The sequence below is a fragment of the Mesocricetus auratus genome, unplaced genomic scaffold, assembly GCF_017639785.1.
Source record: "Mesocricetus auratus isolate SY011 unplaced genomic scaffold, BCM_Maur_2.0 Super-Scaffold_100008, whole genome shotgun sequence".
Lineage (NCBI taxonomy): Eukaryota > Metazoa > Chordata > Mammalia > Rodentia > Cricetidae > Mesocricetus > Mesocricetus auratus.
The window spans coordinates 43885483-43898747 of NW_024429192.1; the positions used below are offsets into that span (position 1 = coordinate 43885483).

At 39.4% G+C, this 13265-nt stretch overlaps 1 protein-coding gene across 1 annotated transcript in view; it reads right to left on the bottom strand.

Moving 5' to 3' along the window:
• Morc1 (MORC family CW-type zinc finger 1) overlaps positions 1 to 13265 on the bottom strand; it is a 167369-nt gene that overhangs the window by 116272 nt on the left and 37832 nt on the right. Inside the window, exon 8 of the mRNA XM_040750317.1 lies at positions 10246 to 10351. Coding sequence (XP_040606251.1) covers positions 10246 to 10351 — 106 coding nt within the window. The remainder of the gene's footprint in view (positions 1 to 10245; positions 10352 to 13265) is intronic.

Sequence of the window (13265 nt, forward strand, 5' to 3'; positions counted from 1 at the left end):
CACCATGGAATCTACAAGAAACAACTAGGTCATCACAATCCATTCATATGTTCGTATATGAATGGCTTAACAGGCTAATGGTTATCTCTAGAGTGGGTCTGTTATAGAAACACTTTTGGCTCTGTCTCTTTCACTATGTGGTATCACCTGATTCTTTGGGACCCAGTAGAAAGATCCCAAAAGAAAGAAGGCCTTTACCAGATATGGGCCCATGATCCCAGGTCTCCCAACTTCCAAAACCATGAGTTAAGTAAACCTATTCCAAATAAATAAGGCAGCCTTATGTATTCTGCTATAGCAAAACAGAAACTAGACTAAGATTCCTCATTCCAGGCACAACACTAACTGATATTATTACTTCAGAGTTGCCGTCTGTCATGTATAAAATAGTTACATATCACAACCAAAATTGTGTTCCCTCAAAATCTCAGACAAGTTGTTATACTTCACATTTACAAGTCTATATCATCATGAACACAAAAAGTTCCAGGAATATGTTTAACTAGTCAAATTCTGAACTTTGAACAGACTTACTGAATGTAATGTTAGGGTAGATTATACCTAAGAGAAATGTCTATTGCAAGAGGCAGTTTCAAAGAAAAATCCTAAGCTCAATGGGGTAATGAAAGCACTTCTCTTGAGATCACCACAGGGTGGCGGGCAACATGTTAGAACAATCTGGAGCTGGAGCTCTGATCTGTTCCTGCCAGCTTGGTGAAGATGTAAACTAACATCATTATGGAACACTGCCTAATTGACTGTCAATTTAAAAACTGCTGGCAATTTTTGGCACCTAATTTCAAAACATGGCAGAGGACACTCTATTTCTCTGTATTATGTCATCAGTCTGGAAGCTGGTGTTTGGATGGAGTTCTTCAGCTGTCTGAGAGCCTCAGCCATGTGGGTTCTAAGGATGAGATGGACCTTTATCAAAGACAGTCAATTCCACAAGCCTCCTCCTCCTCCTCCTTCTCCTCCTCCTCCTCCTTCTCCTCCTCCTTCTTCTTCTTCTCTTCCTCCTCCTCCTCCTTCTCCTCTTCCTCTTCCTCCTCCTCCTCCTTCTCCTTCTCTTAGGGTCAGTTCTTTCAGCCAGTGTCCTAACTTTTTGGGATATTTAATGATGTCTACAAGATACTAAGTCATTGAAGGTACTATCTGCACAAGAAACCCACATGTAAACCAAAATGGCTGCAATGGATCATGTGATCCAAGCAAGCATTAGGAAAGATGCCTTAGAGGTGATCAGACCTTCAGAGTCTGAAATGGAAGAGTTTGCAATGGTAACACAGTTCCTCTCACATTCTAATAAAGATCCCCAGTGATCTTCAGGGACAGAAGGCAGCTACCACTAAGGCTCCTGCCTTCCTGCCTTGGTATCTACCATATCCTTAGAGAACTACTCAGACAATGGAATGCCCATTAATCACCTAAGTAATCCATCTGTTGCCTGCCATGTACCAGACACTGGCTTACTTTCCTAGTGTAAAAACGAAGCTTGTGATAGCAAATGCCAGAAAGAGGTTCAGGATGGGGGGAGTGCAATGCAAGAGTGGAAGTAAAAGGCACTGGGATTTCCCACACATCAGGTGCTGTGTCTATTTTATCTCCACAACATTCATAAACCAGATGCTGTGCAGCTTTGTTTTAGACATAAAAACACAGAAGTTTAGAACTACAGGTAACTTGTCACCAGATCGATAGCTCTCCCAAACCACCTATGGGCACATAAACTCCAGTCTCAACCTGTGCATACAGACTGGGATTTAATGATCTGGCAGCCCCATTTTCTGATCCTGTCTATCACTATACATAGAACAAATTATACATCATTAGGCAACCAACATCTCCTAGACATCCAATTAACCCTAATGTCTCTACTGGCAGGCCAGACCATTAGGTCGAGGAATAGTTTTTTGAAAAATGAAGATATAAAATCAGGTTGTCAGAGTGAGCACATATATTAGATTCCTGATGAAACCCACAGAAGACTGCTAGTGAGGCCTGAGAGCCTAGGGGTCGGGGCTGGCCTGACAGATTGGGGCAGCTACAGAACAATCTGCTTTCTCTCAGAGTTTTATGGGAAGCCACAGAAGATGTTTTGTTTTGTTTTAAAGGTTGAAAAAGATTGGACTAATGGCTATTTCGGCAGCATGGGACAGATTTAGAGGAGCAAGGGCAAATGTTGAGAGTCCAGGTGACAATGGGAGTTTGCAGCAATGATGCAAGCCAGATATGATGAAGGGGAGTGGACCAGGAGATGATTGACTGGGTGCACGAGGATCTTTCCTGAACATGGAACCAATGTAAATTAACTGAGTATTAAGAATAAAACACATATCACCCACAGATTATATATAGTGGGGATTATAAAAGGTCCAGAAAAAGGCTTATAGATACCTGAGGTAGAGGAGAAAATGGTGATTTTAAAAAGCTTAATTACTTAATTATAATTACTGATGATGGTAGTGCTTCTTTAATCTCAGCACTCAGGAAGCAGAGGTGGGTGGTTCTCTGAGCTGAAGGCCAGCCTAGTCCACATAGAAAGATCCAGGCCAGTCAGGGCTACACAGAAAGTCCTTGTCTTAATAAAGAAAGGGGAGAAGATCTCAATAATCACACCTGCCAGAAATTTCTCACTAACTTGGTTCCAGAAAATTAAAAGAAAGCTAACTTTTAATGTATGCCATTTTTGAGGAAACATTTTCATTTAAATAAATTTCGTAGTGAGAAGAAAAGGACGCTTTTAGGAAAGCAGATGTCCAAACGTTTACTTCTAACAAATGAACAATAAACAAAAGAATGCAGATGATGACATGGAAGAGGCAGAGGGATGCAGAAAGAAGTAATAAGTCATGTAATTAAGCCTAAATAATTGTTTATTCATGATTTGATAAACACTGTAAAAAATGTGCAACTACAATCCTAGACAATTCCAAAAGCCTGGGATGTGAGAGCATTCTATACCTTTGAAATGACATCAATAAAAAAATGAAGTCTACCATCAGATAATAGAATGTCAAGTTTAGGCCTGTTTGTTGAATGCAAAGGCAAACCACTGAAATAATAAACAGAGCAGCTCATTTGCAAACCTTTGGGACAGGATAAGTGTTCTCCTTTGGAGAAACAAACGAACAAACAAAAAACTACTATGTTTTTACAAAAGGGAAGACAGGAAAGTAAGGCAGAACAAAAATAACAATTAAAATAAACGAAGATTGTAAAAACTATGAAAGGGGTACAGTACATGTGAAATGTAAACCCAAGCATAGCCAGGCCACAGTAAATGTGAATTACATGGAATGCTAGCACCACAAGAAACAGCAAAAAAGGCTAGTTTCTGGCTGTTTTTAAGTGGTAAGCCAAACAAACAAAAGCCTTGATGAGAAACATCATCATACAAGACATAGGAAGCAGGGATAGTCAGAAAGCAGTGGTATTGAAAGGCTGGCTGGTATCTAACAAACTGAAACAGAGTAGAAGCATCTGCTGATAAGCAATGATATTAATTTTAATAAAAGGTTCACTTTAAGTTGTATAAATCTGAAACAAATATAACTTATTACTCAGAAACATAGCAAACATTTGCAGAAGTCATAAAACCTAAACTTGTCCATATATGTTGTAGAGGGTTCTAACTGCTCTCAGAAATTGCATTACTAGGGACAAGACATATTTGTGTAACCAAAAGATGGCTTCAAATAAAAATTAAAGAGTAAAAGTGATTAATTAAATCTAATCTAAACTGACACATACTGAAAAACAAGAGATACACTCCAAGGTTCGAGTTGCAAAGGGGAGCATGGTAGCGTATGCCTGTCACCCAGCACTCACTCCTGTGTGCTGGTTAGTATTTTCACAACTTGACACAAAGTCGAGTCAGCTGAGAGCATGGAACCTTAGCTGAGAGAATGCTGCCATGAAATGGGCCTAGAGGCAAGCCTGTGGGCCAGTTCCTTGATTGGTCCATGTGGTAGGTCACAGGCCATTGTGGGTAGCGTTAGCCCTAAATAGGTCTTTCTGAAATACCTAAGAAGGCAGCTGAGCAGGCCACGAGGAGCAAGCCAGGAAGCGGCACTGCTTCACGGCCTCTGCTTCAGCTCCTTTCTCTTGGTTCCTGCCCTGCCTTGAGTTTCTGCCCTTGAGTAGACTGTGATATGGAACTGTACACTGAAATAAACCCTTTCTTCCACATTGCTTCTGTTCATGATTTTACCACAGCAATGAAAACCCTAAGACAACTATGGAGACTGAGACAGGGTGATCTTGTGTTCAAAGTCAGCCTAGGCTGTAGAGTGAGACTCTGTCTCAAGAGAATATAAAGGAAAGAACAAAGAAAACCCCAAGTTACTGAACAACTTCTACAGTAGAAGGGAGGCTGGGAGAGCTGGTGTGAGAAGAAAGAAACACTTTTCATTACTTTATATATTTACACAGATTCAAATATTTTTGAATAAATTATATCTGTATACTAACTGAAACAACTCCTTCCATTCCTGTCCCACCTTCTGCCTCAAGGCTAAAGACCCTGGGACAGGTTACAGACAACCAGGTGAGGAAAAAGAAGATGGTGTAAAAGACAATGAAGAAACCTAATGCTTAGATCCAGTGTTCAGTGGCGTATCCCATCATCTACTTCAAATGCACATGACAAAACCGAATTCCACCCTCATCCTCACAGAAAGGATTCTGCATCCTTTAAGGGAAAACATCTGAACTGTGAGGCTATAATTCCGTATCTGGTAGCTACACAGAACTTTGCATGAAGGGTATTGAAACAAAAACGTGATGCTGTAGATCTGGTAGGTGACAATCCACACAAACCACACACTTGGGAACAAGTGGCACTGGATATAAGTAAGCACCTCTATTAGCTGGTCATCTTCCATTTACTTAGTCTTACTGTTCCTAGTCAGTGCAGCATCTTTGGAAATGACACTAAGTTTTAATTATCTGTAACTGAGACCAAAGGCTACTAACAGCTAGCAAGGAGAAGGAGATGAGACTTACTAAATACTTGCTTTGCACAAATGGAGCACTTCAGAAGAGGAAAAATCACATGTGTACTACTTGATATGGAATGACGGTCTACAAAAGTGGTTTGAGATATGGAACCTGGTCTAGACTTCCAAAAGTAACCCCCAATGTTAATTAGTGAATACAGTCCAACACAGCAGAGAAACCTTAATTTCTATTCTTTAACAGTTTTGGCACTATCTTCCTTCTATCTAACTCTTCACTTCTTTCTTTCAAATTTTTATAGATTTTTTGTGTGTGTGTGTTTGTATACGTGCACACGTGTGTTTGTGGGTATGTATATGTATGTGGAAGTCAGAAGTAGAAGTTAGGTATCTCCTCTCTGTACTCTCCACCTTATTTATTGCTTGCTTGTTTTTGAGACACAGTCTCACTGAGTCTGGCCACTGCCAGTTGATGGGACAGACTGGCCAGCCAGCTGTGGGATCCACTTGCTCTTGTCCCCCCAAGTGTTCGGGTCCTGCCACCACTAGCTTTCTTACACAGGTTCTGTGTAAAACTCTGAACCTAAGTGTCATATGTGGGCAGCAGGCACTTTGCCAAGTGAACCATTTCCCTAATTCCTATGAAGATTTTTTTTCATGTCTCCTTCTTTCAGAGAACATTGCTTAAAGTTAATGTGATTACACTAACACAACTGTTATGGCCCATTTTCTGCTCATCACTTAGAACTTATGTCTAATTCCTTTTCTCCCTTAATATATTCTACTAACAGTTTTAAAGTCTAAGTTAATGTGTGGTAGATAAAATGCAAACCTCTTCATCACCTATATTCTGAAACTCTGCTCAGTACATAGATAGATATAGATTAGATTAGATGTATATCAACAATGTCATTTAAATTTTAATCCAAACACTCAGGATGCAGAGGCAGGTGGATCTCTTTGAGTTACAGATCAACCTGGTCTACATAGTGAGTTCTGGGACTGCCAGAGCTTTGTAGAGAGTTCCTATCTCAAAAAAAACAAACAATAACAACAACAAAAATTTAAGTGATTGCAGTGTTGTGATGGGTGCTTTTAATCCTACTGCCCAGAAGGCAGAGGCTAGCAGATCTCTAAGGCCAATCAGGGCCATGTAGTGAGATCTTGTCTCAAAACAAAAACAAAAGAATAGGGCTAGAGAGATGATTAAGTGGTTAAAAACCAAGGCTACTCTTCCAAAGGATATGAGTTAGATTTCCAGCATTCACATGATACCCCATAACTGTCTATAACTTCAGCTTAGTGAGATCTGACACCCTCTTTTATACTCTGGACAACAGTCAGAGTACAAAACACCCAACACATAAAATAACTTTTAAAGATTAAAAACTAGTATAGATATATATTATTTATATATATAATATTATATGCACTGAGAAGGTTATATTTATATGTTTAGAAGTACACAGATGCAGGTGCACACACACATCCATGAATTTGAGAGAGAGCAAGAGGAGGTACATGGGAGGGACTAGAAGGTAAAAAGGAAAGGTTAAATGATGTACTTACATTATAATGTCAAAAAATTATAGGATTAAAAATTTAAGTGAAAATTAGTCATCTTCAGAGTGATGTCACGAAGTCACTGGACACCACAGATGGCAGGTCAACCCCATTGGTAAAGGACATCTTGTGAGGTTACTGTCATCATGGAACAAATATCTACTGCTGCCTCACTGTTGCTGTTGCAGACTCGATCCACAGAAAAAGGATAAAGACTCTGATTCCTACACTGAAAATCAGCATGAAATAGTCACAAAAACAGCACACACATTCAAACTCTTTGGCCAAGTAATTGTCTACCTGAGTAGACAATTTAAGAAAATAATTGAACAGAAAGGGAGGCAAGGCAAGTTAAATATATGATATACATTAAAAAAATTTTTTAAACCTATCAGCACAAATAGGTTTATTTTGGCATTATCTGTAAATAGCATGCCATGCTGGTACTAATACCATTATCCATAGGTTCAACTGTACAGTCTGGCAACTCAAATAAATATGGACTCTTAAATACTTTGAGTGGAGAAATCATTATTAAATCTTTCTTGCCAATACCACATAATAGCTTACCAATGCAGTTTATTAACAGGGTGTTAATTTAATAATGAAAAGTAACTCCATAAAACACTTGAATCCAATACTAAAAATTCAATCTGCACATGTAAATTTATCCGTTTTCTTAAAATTTTAAGAACGTTGTTTCACAACAGATTTTATAATGAATTAAAATGGAAACCCAATTCTGGGTGGTGATGGTGCACACCTTTAATCCCAGCACTCAGGAGGCAGAGGCAGGCAGATCGCTGTGAGTTTAAGACCAGCCTGGTCTACAAGAGCTAGTTCCAGGACAGCCTCCAAAGCCACAGAGAAACCCTGTCTCAAAAAAACCAAAAATAAATAAATAAAATAAAAAGGAAACCCAGACTCAGCGGGACATGCTTGCAATCCTAACAGTTGGGAGGTGGATGGAGGAGGATTTTGAGTTTAAGGTCATTATCAACTACATAGTGAAGTAAAGACCAGCCTGGGCTACATGACAAATAAACAAAAAATGAAGGAAAGTACATAATGGGGAAAAGCCTGTTCTCCGAGTCTAATAGGAGCTTAAAAGTTTAAATTTTCAAATTCTACATAAAAAATTAAATTATTTTCAAAATCAGCCAGCTTTCTGAAACTGAAAGTTCCATAGTTCTGAGATTTGACTGTTAATTTGGACAGGTGCGTAAAGCTGTCCAGCAGCTGAAGTGGGATGTCGTGATTAGTAAGCACAGAGAAAGAAATGTAAATGAATAGCTGTACCGCAGACCACTTGTTCTCCAAAGCAGGATGGAACCCCCACTTAGTAGGATGTTTTTCAGAAGCCATAAGTGATGGCTCAGGAGGAAACCTTCATGACTGCTCTTCTGGTCCTGCTGTTTTCTAGCCTGCCAAGCGGCATTTGGCATTAATTGTGAGAACCCACTGAGCACCCCCACTACCTCTTAAGCTTTGTGGCAAACACAGTTAACAAATTAAGCATATGCGTTCTTTAAATTTAAACTCTTAGAGGAGGGAACGGCAGCATTACAGATAAAGAGCCAGTGCTGTTGTCCCTTCTCAGAGCCACCACTAGGGTCCATCTACCTATGGAGCATTGCATCCTGGGTACAGAAATCATGTCTGCTCTTTGCAGTAGCCTTTCTTCACAAAATCCCATCTTAGAAAAGTTTCTTGTGATTGAATTATGAAAAAATTGCTCAAACAAGAAAAAAAACATAAAATTTTAAAACTCTCGTCAGTTTCCCTACACGAAACCATATGGTATCCTAGGTTGATTCATTTTCTTTGTTTTGTAATTAACTGCATAAATGCCTTGAGAAGCTTCAGGCATCACTAGACAATCTGGAAACAGCAAGAACTTTCTCCCTAAACTTAGGCTGACAAATTATTCCTCTAATAATGTATTGTCTTCTGGCATTAATGTTGAAATGCCAAGGCACTCTGACAGATAACTATTTGAAAATCTGTATTCAAAGCTTTTAAATAGCATGAAATATCAGTTTTGGAAGCAACTGTTAAACAGAAGGGCAGGGGAGGCGGGAGGTAGGGAGAGTGGTGTAATGCCAGTAACAACTCTGGCCTCTGGCCTGATATTGGCTTATTAATGCTGGCAATGGGGTTCCCAGCACAACAGCAATTAGACTGGATGTGTTTTACCCTAAATGAACAAGATCCTCCCTATTTGTGTTTATCCAGAAGTCCACCTGTTGGGAACTGAGAAAAAATATACAGTGGAAGAATTACAAAAACAACCCAAATATGTGTTATCAAACATTAAACTAAAAGAGAGAGACCTCAAAGGCAAAGGAAAAGATGCTGTCTGCTAATCTGATGTGTTTGTATGAGTCACATGGTCTCAGTCTAAAACCACTCTACTGAGTACAGTAACTACGGGCTCCTACCGCTATGGGACGCCACTCCAAATTCCTGTGTGCTGTATATGAAGACACACTCCAGAATAAAAGACTTTGTATGGAAGGGAAGAGTAGAAGGTATCCCATGAGTTTTTTTTTTCATATTGAGACTGGAACTGTATTATTTGGGATAAAGTGGATTAAACAGAACTACTAAATGTGCTTTCATGTATTTCCTTGGACTTAACCCAGCTAGTAAGAAATTTAAGTTTAGATTAGGTAACAATAACACATAAATTGAATTGTAATAAATTATTTTGTTTTTTAAAAGATTTATTTCATTTCGTGTTATACATGTGAGTGTGTGTGTGTGTGTGTGTGTGTGTGTGTGTGTGTGTGTGTGTGTATCTGTGTGTGCATGCTCATGGAGAAGTCAGAAGAGAGCATTGGATAGCCTGGAGCCAGAGTGATCCACAGCTGTGAGTTGCCCAACTTGGGTTCAGGGAATCAAATTCAGGTCCTCTGGAAGAGCAACAAGCCCTCTTAACCATGGAGCCAACACTCCAGCCCCTTAAGTTGCTTTCCAAGTCTCTTCTAGTCTTAAGTCTGACACTGAAAAGTTGCATAACCCAGTTAGCGAGCCTTGGTAAGTTACTTCATAGCAACCTTGCTCTCCTAGGACTTTTCTTTTCCACACGTACCTTCTTTTCCACATGTATGTTCTCTGTGTACCCTCTCATTCTGTTTACCTTGGTTCCTTAGTGGGCAAGAATGATTATGCTAATTGATTTTTCTTGTGCAAAGGGAAGTTCATACAATGTCATCTTGGGCATAAAAACTCTCAATTGCCTTCTCATCATATTTATTTCAATTTGGGTTATATTCTTTTTTGCTCCCCACTCTATTTGCAGACCCACGAATATCTACCCATCCTTGTTGATTTGTGATTAACAATGAACTCTGATCATTACTTTGATATATGTGAAACAGGGTATAGTATTAAGGAACTTCCTAAGTCTTATCTGATGAGCCCCACATTGCCTGAACAACATCTGGAATGTATTGTTTTCCAGCCCTGCTATCCAGAGAGTCTGAATATGACAGTCTTTATGTGGTCTAAGGTCATGTACTCAAGAAGCTGCCCAGGTCATTGGGAGGCTCAAGCATTGTTTGGGGACCACCTGTCTTGACTAATTTCCTTTTGTATTTTATATAAAACAAATTGTCACTGTGGTGAGGCTAGTGCCTCAGGCCTGAGTCAGGATGCAGTGCTGCCAGCTCCAGCCCACAACCTCTGGGAACGATGCTTTCCAGACACACATATTACTCACTCCTCCAGAGTATCGGCCATTAGTATATCTTCTTTGTCAGTTGTGACATCCAACTCTGGTTCTCCACTCAGCAGAAGCTTTAAGTTATAAATAACTAGCAAAGTTCCTGGAAGATTAAAAAAAAAAGGAAATATTGACTTGTCAGTACTGCAAGTGCACTAAATTCTAGGCATTTCTAATCACTTCATCTGTAGAATTCGGTCCACTCTAGAGCAAATTTCCCTGTTTTTGATTCAGCAAAGTATGCTTGGCTAAAATGCAAGCTATGCCTTATGGAAAATTACACTCTCTGTCCGAGACTGCTGTGTTTCCACAATACACTGCTCTTGATACTATTTTGCCCACTCTCAGTCTTTCAAACTTGGGCAGACTTTTCATAATTTGCATTATGACAATTGCTAAAAGCCTGAACCAAGGTTGTAACACAGGTGAAGCTCTCACTGGAAAAACTGAATCCAATGAATAGAAGAAAAATTAGTTTAAAACAGAGTACTGAGTATTGCTTTTAGATTCTAGAGCTGGCACTGACAAACTATCCTGTAAAAAAGGCAACCAATAAACATTTTAGGCTTTGTAGTTCATATTTCTGCTGTCATAGCTACTCACAACTAAACTTGGTCACTATACCATAAAAAAGGCTAGAGAAAAGCCATAAAGGAATGTATGCGTTTATGTTCCAATAAAATTTATTTATAAGTACAGGATGTTGAGAAAACCAAATAGGCTACCTGCAGATCTTCTCCTCTCTCTCTGTTACCCCAGATCCAACAACCCAGTCTCATCCCCAGCTCTGCAGAGCACCGTGTAGCCTTCCCTACCTGCTCCCGTCATTCCCATCTCCTGTGAAAACCACAGATCTTCCCCTTCTAACCACCCTCCACCCACTCACTGCTCTGTCCCAGCACCCAACCCCAGCTGGCACCCCCTGCTCACCCAAGGGCCAGTCCTGCCAGGGCAGCAAGTAGGTTGAGAGCAGATCCACACCTTTACTTCTGCTCCCACAGTCTTATCAGCAGCTCTATAGCAGGAAACCTGCTGCAGTCTCCCTTTCCACAAAGACCCTCTCCCCAAAGCTTCCCTCCTCCAAATTATCCCAGTATCCCAGCCTCCAACACTACCAGGAAAACCTTGGGAACATACCAGCTGAACAGGGAAATGGGACCATAGGGAACTTCCTACCAGGCAGCACCATACTCTCCTAAAGTCCAGGAAGGAAGCAGGAACCAAGGAACAAAATACCCCCAACAGGGACAAAACCAGATATCAACCACCAGTCCTATCACCATCCCGAATCCAGAAGCCTAGATGTCACCATAAATACAATCAGTAACAGTCAGGACAGTATGTCTTCATTGGCTCACAGCTATCCTACCACAGCAGACACTGATTATTCCCACACAGTTGAATCCCAAGAAAAAGACCTGTGAACAGCCTATATGTATATGATGGGGGTCTGTAAAGAGGAACATAATAAATCCCTAAAGAAAACGAGCAGTATGAGGAAATGAATAAATCCCTTGAAGAAATCCAGGAAAATATAAACAATGCAAATAAGTGAATAAAATTGTTCAAGCCCTGAAGATGGACATACAATGAACCAATGAAGAAAACACAAACTGAGAGAAGTCTGGATATGAAAATTTTGGGAATTTGAACAAAACTACAGAGGCAAGCTCCACCACCAGATTACAAGAGATGGAAAAATCTCAGGTATTGAAGACATGATAGAAAAAATTGGTTACACTGATCAAAGAAAATGTTAACTCTAAAAATTTCCTCAGACAAAACATCCAGGGAATCTGGGACACTATAAAAAGGCCAAATCTAAAAATAAGAGGAAGAAGAAAATTTTCCTCACTTAAGAAGGGCATGCCTGAAGGATTGCCACAAATTCAAGGTCAGTCAGGTCTGCATAGTGAGTTCCAAATCATCTAGAGCAACGTAAGGTATCATTGTCTCAAATAAAATACAATTAACTAAACCCGAGATATTCCATAAAATATATTCAGATTATATACACCCCCAACAACTCTCAGTTCCTCTCCGCCTTCCTTCCTGTCTGGATCCACTCACTTTCTGTATTTCATTAGAAAACAAGCTCACATGTAAGGATTAATAATAAAATGGATAAATAAAAACAAGCAAATCAGAATATGACAAAACAGCCAAACAAGAAAAGGAACCAAAGAAAATGCACAAGAAACATATATCGATACAGAAACACACTCGTTCACACACATAGGAATCCACAAAAACACAAAATAGGAAACCATAAATACCGTGAGGTTAAAAAAGAAAAAAAGAGCCCTGGCCAAAAAAAAAAAAAAAAAAGAAGAAGAACATGCCTATAAAGGTAGAGGAAACATACAGAACACCTAGTAGATTGGACCAGAAAAGAAATTCCCCTTGCCACAGAATAATCAAAACACTGAATGTATACAGCAAAGGAAGAATATTAAAAGCTGCAAAATAAAAAGATCAAGTAACACATAAAGGCAGACCTATTAGAATTATATCTGACTTCTCAACGAAGACTCTAAAAGTCTGGACAGATATGCTGCAGACCCTAAGAGACAACAGATGCCAGCCCAGACTACTATACCCTATAAAACTCTCAACAAAATATTCTATGATAAAATCAAATTTAAACAATATCTATCTACAAATCTAGCCCTACAGATGGTGCTAAGGGGAAGATTCTAATCTAAGGAGATTAACAACAACAACAAAAACCCAGGGAATAAATAATCCCAGACCATGAAAATCAAAGGAAGGGAACTACATACCACCACCATCAACAACAACAAAGTAACAGGAGTCAACAATCCCCAATCAAAAGACACCCATTGCTTTTGTTGCATTCAATAAACACACTTCAAAATCAAAAATAAACATTACCTCAGGGTAAATGGCTAGAAAAAGATATTCCAAACAAATTCACCTAAGAAACAAGCTGGTGTAGCTGTTTTAATATTTAACAAAATAAACTTCAAACCAAAACCAATCAGAAGCGATAGGGA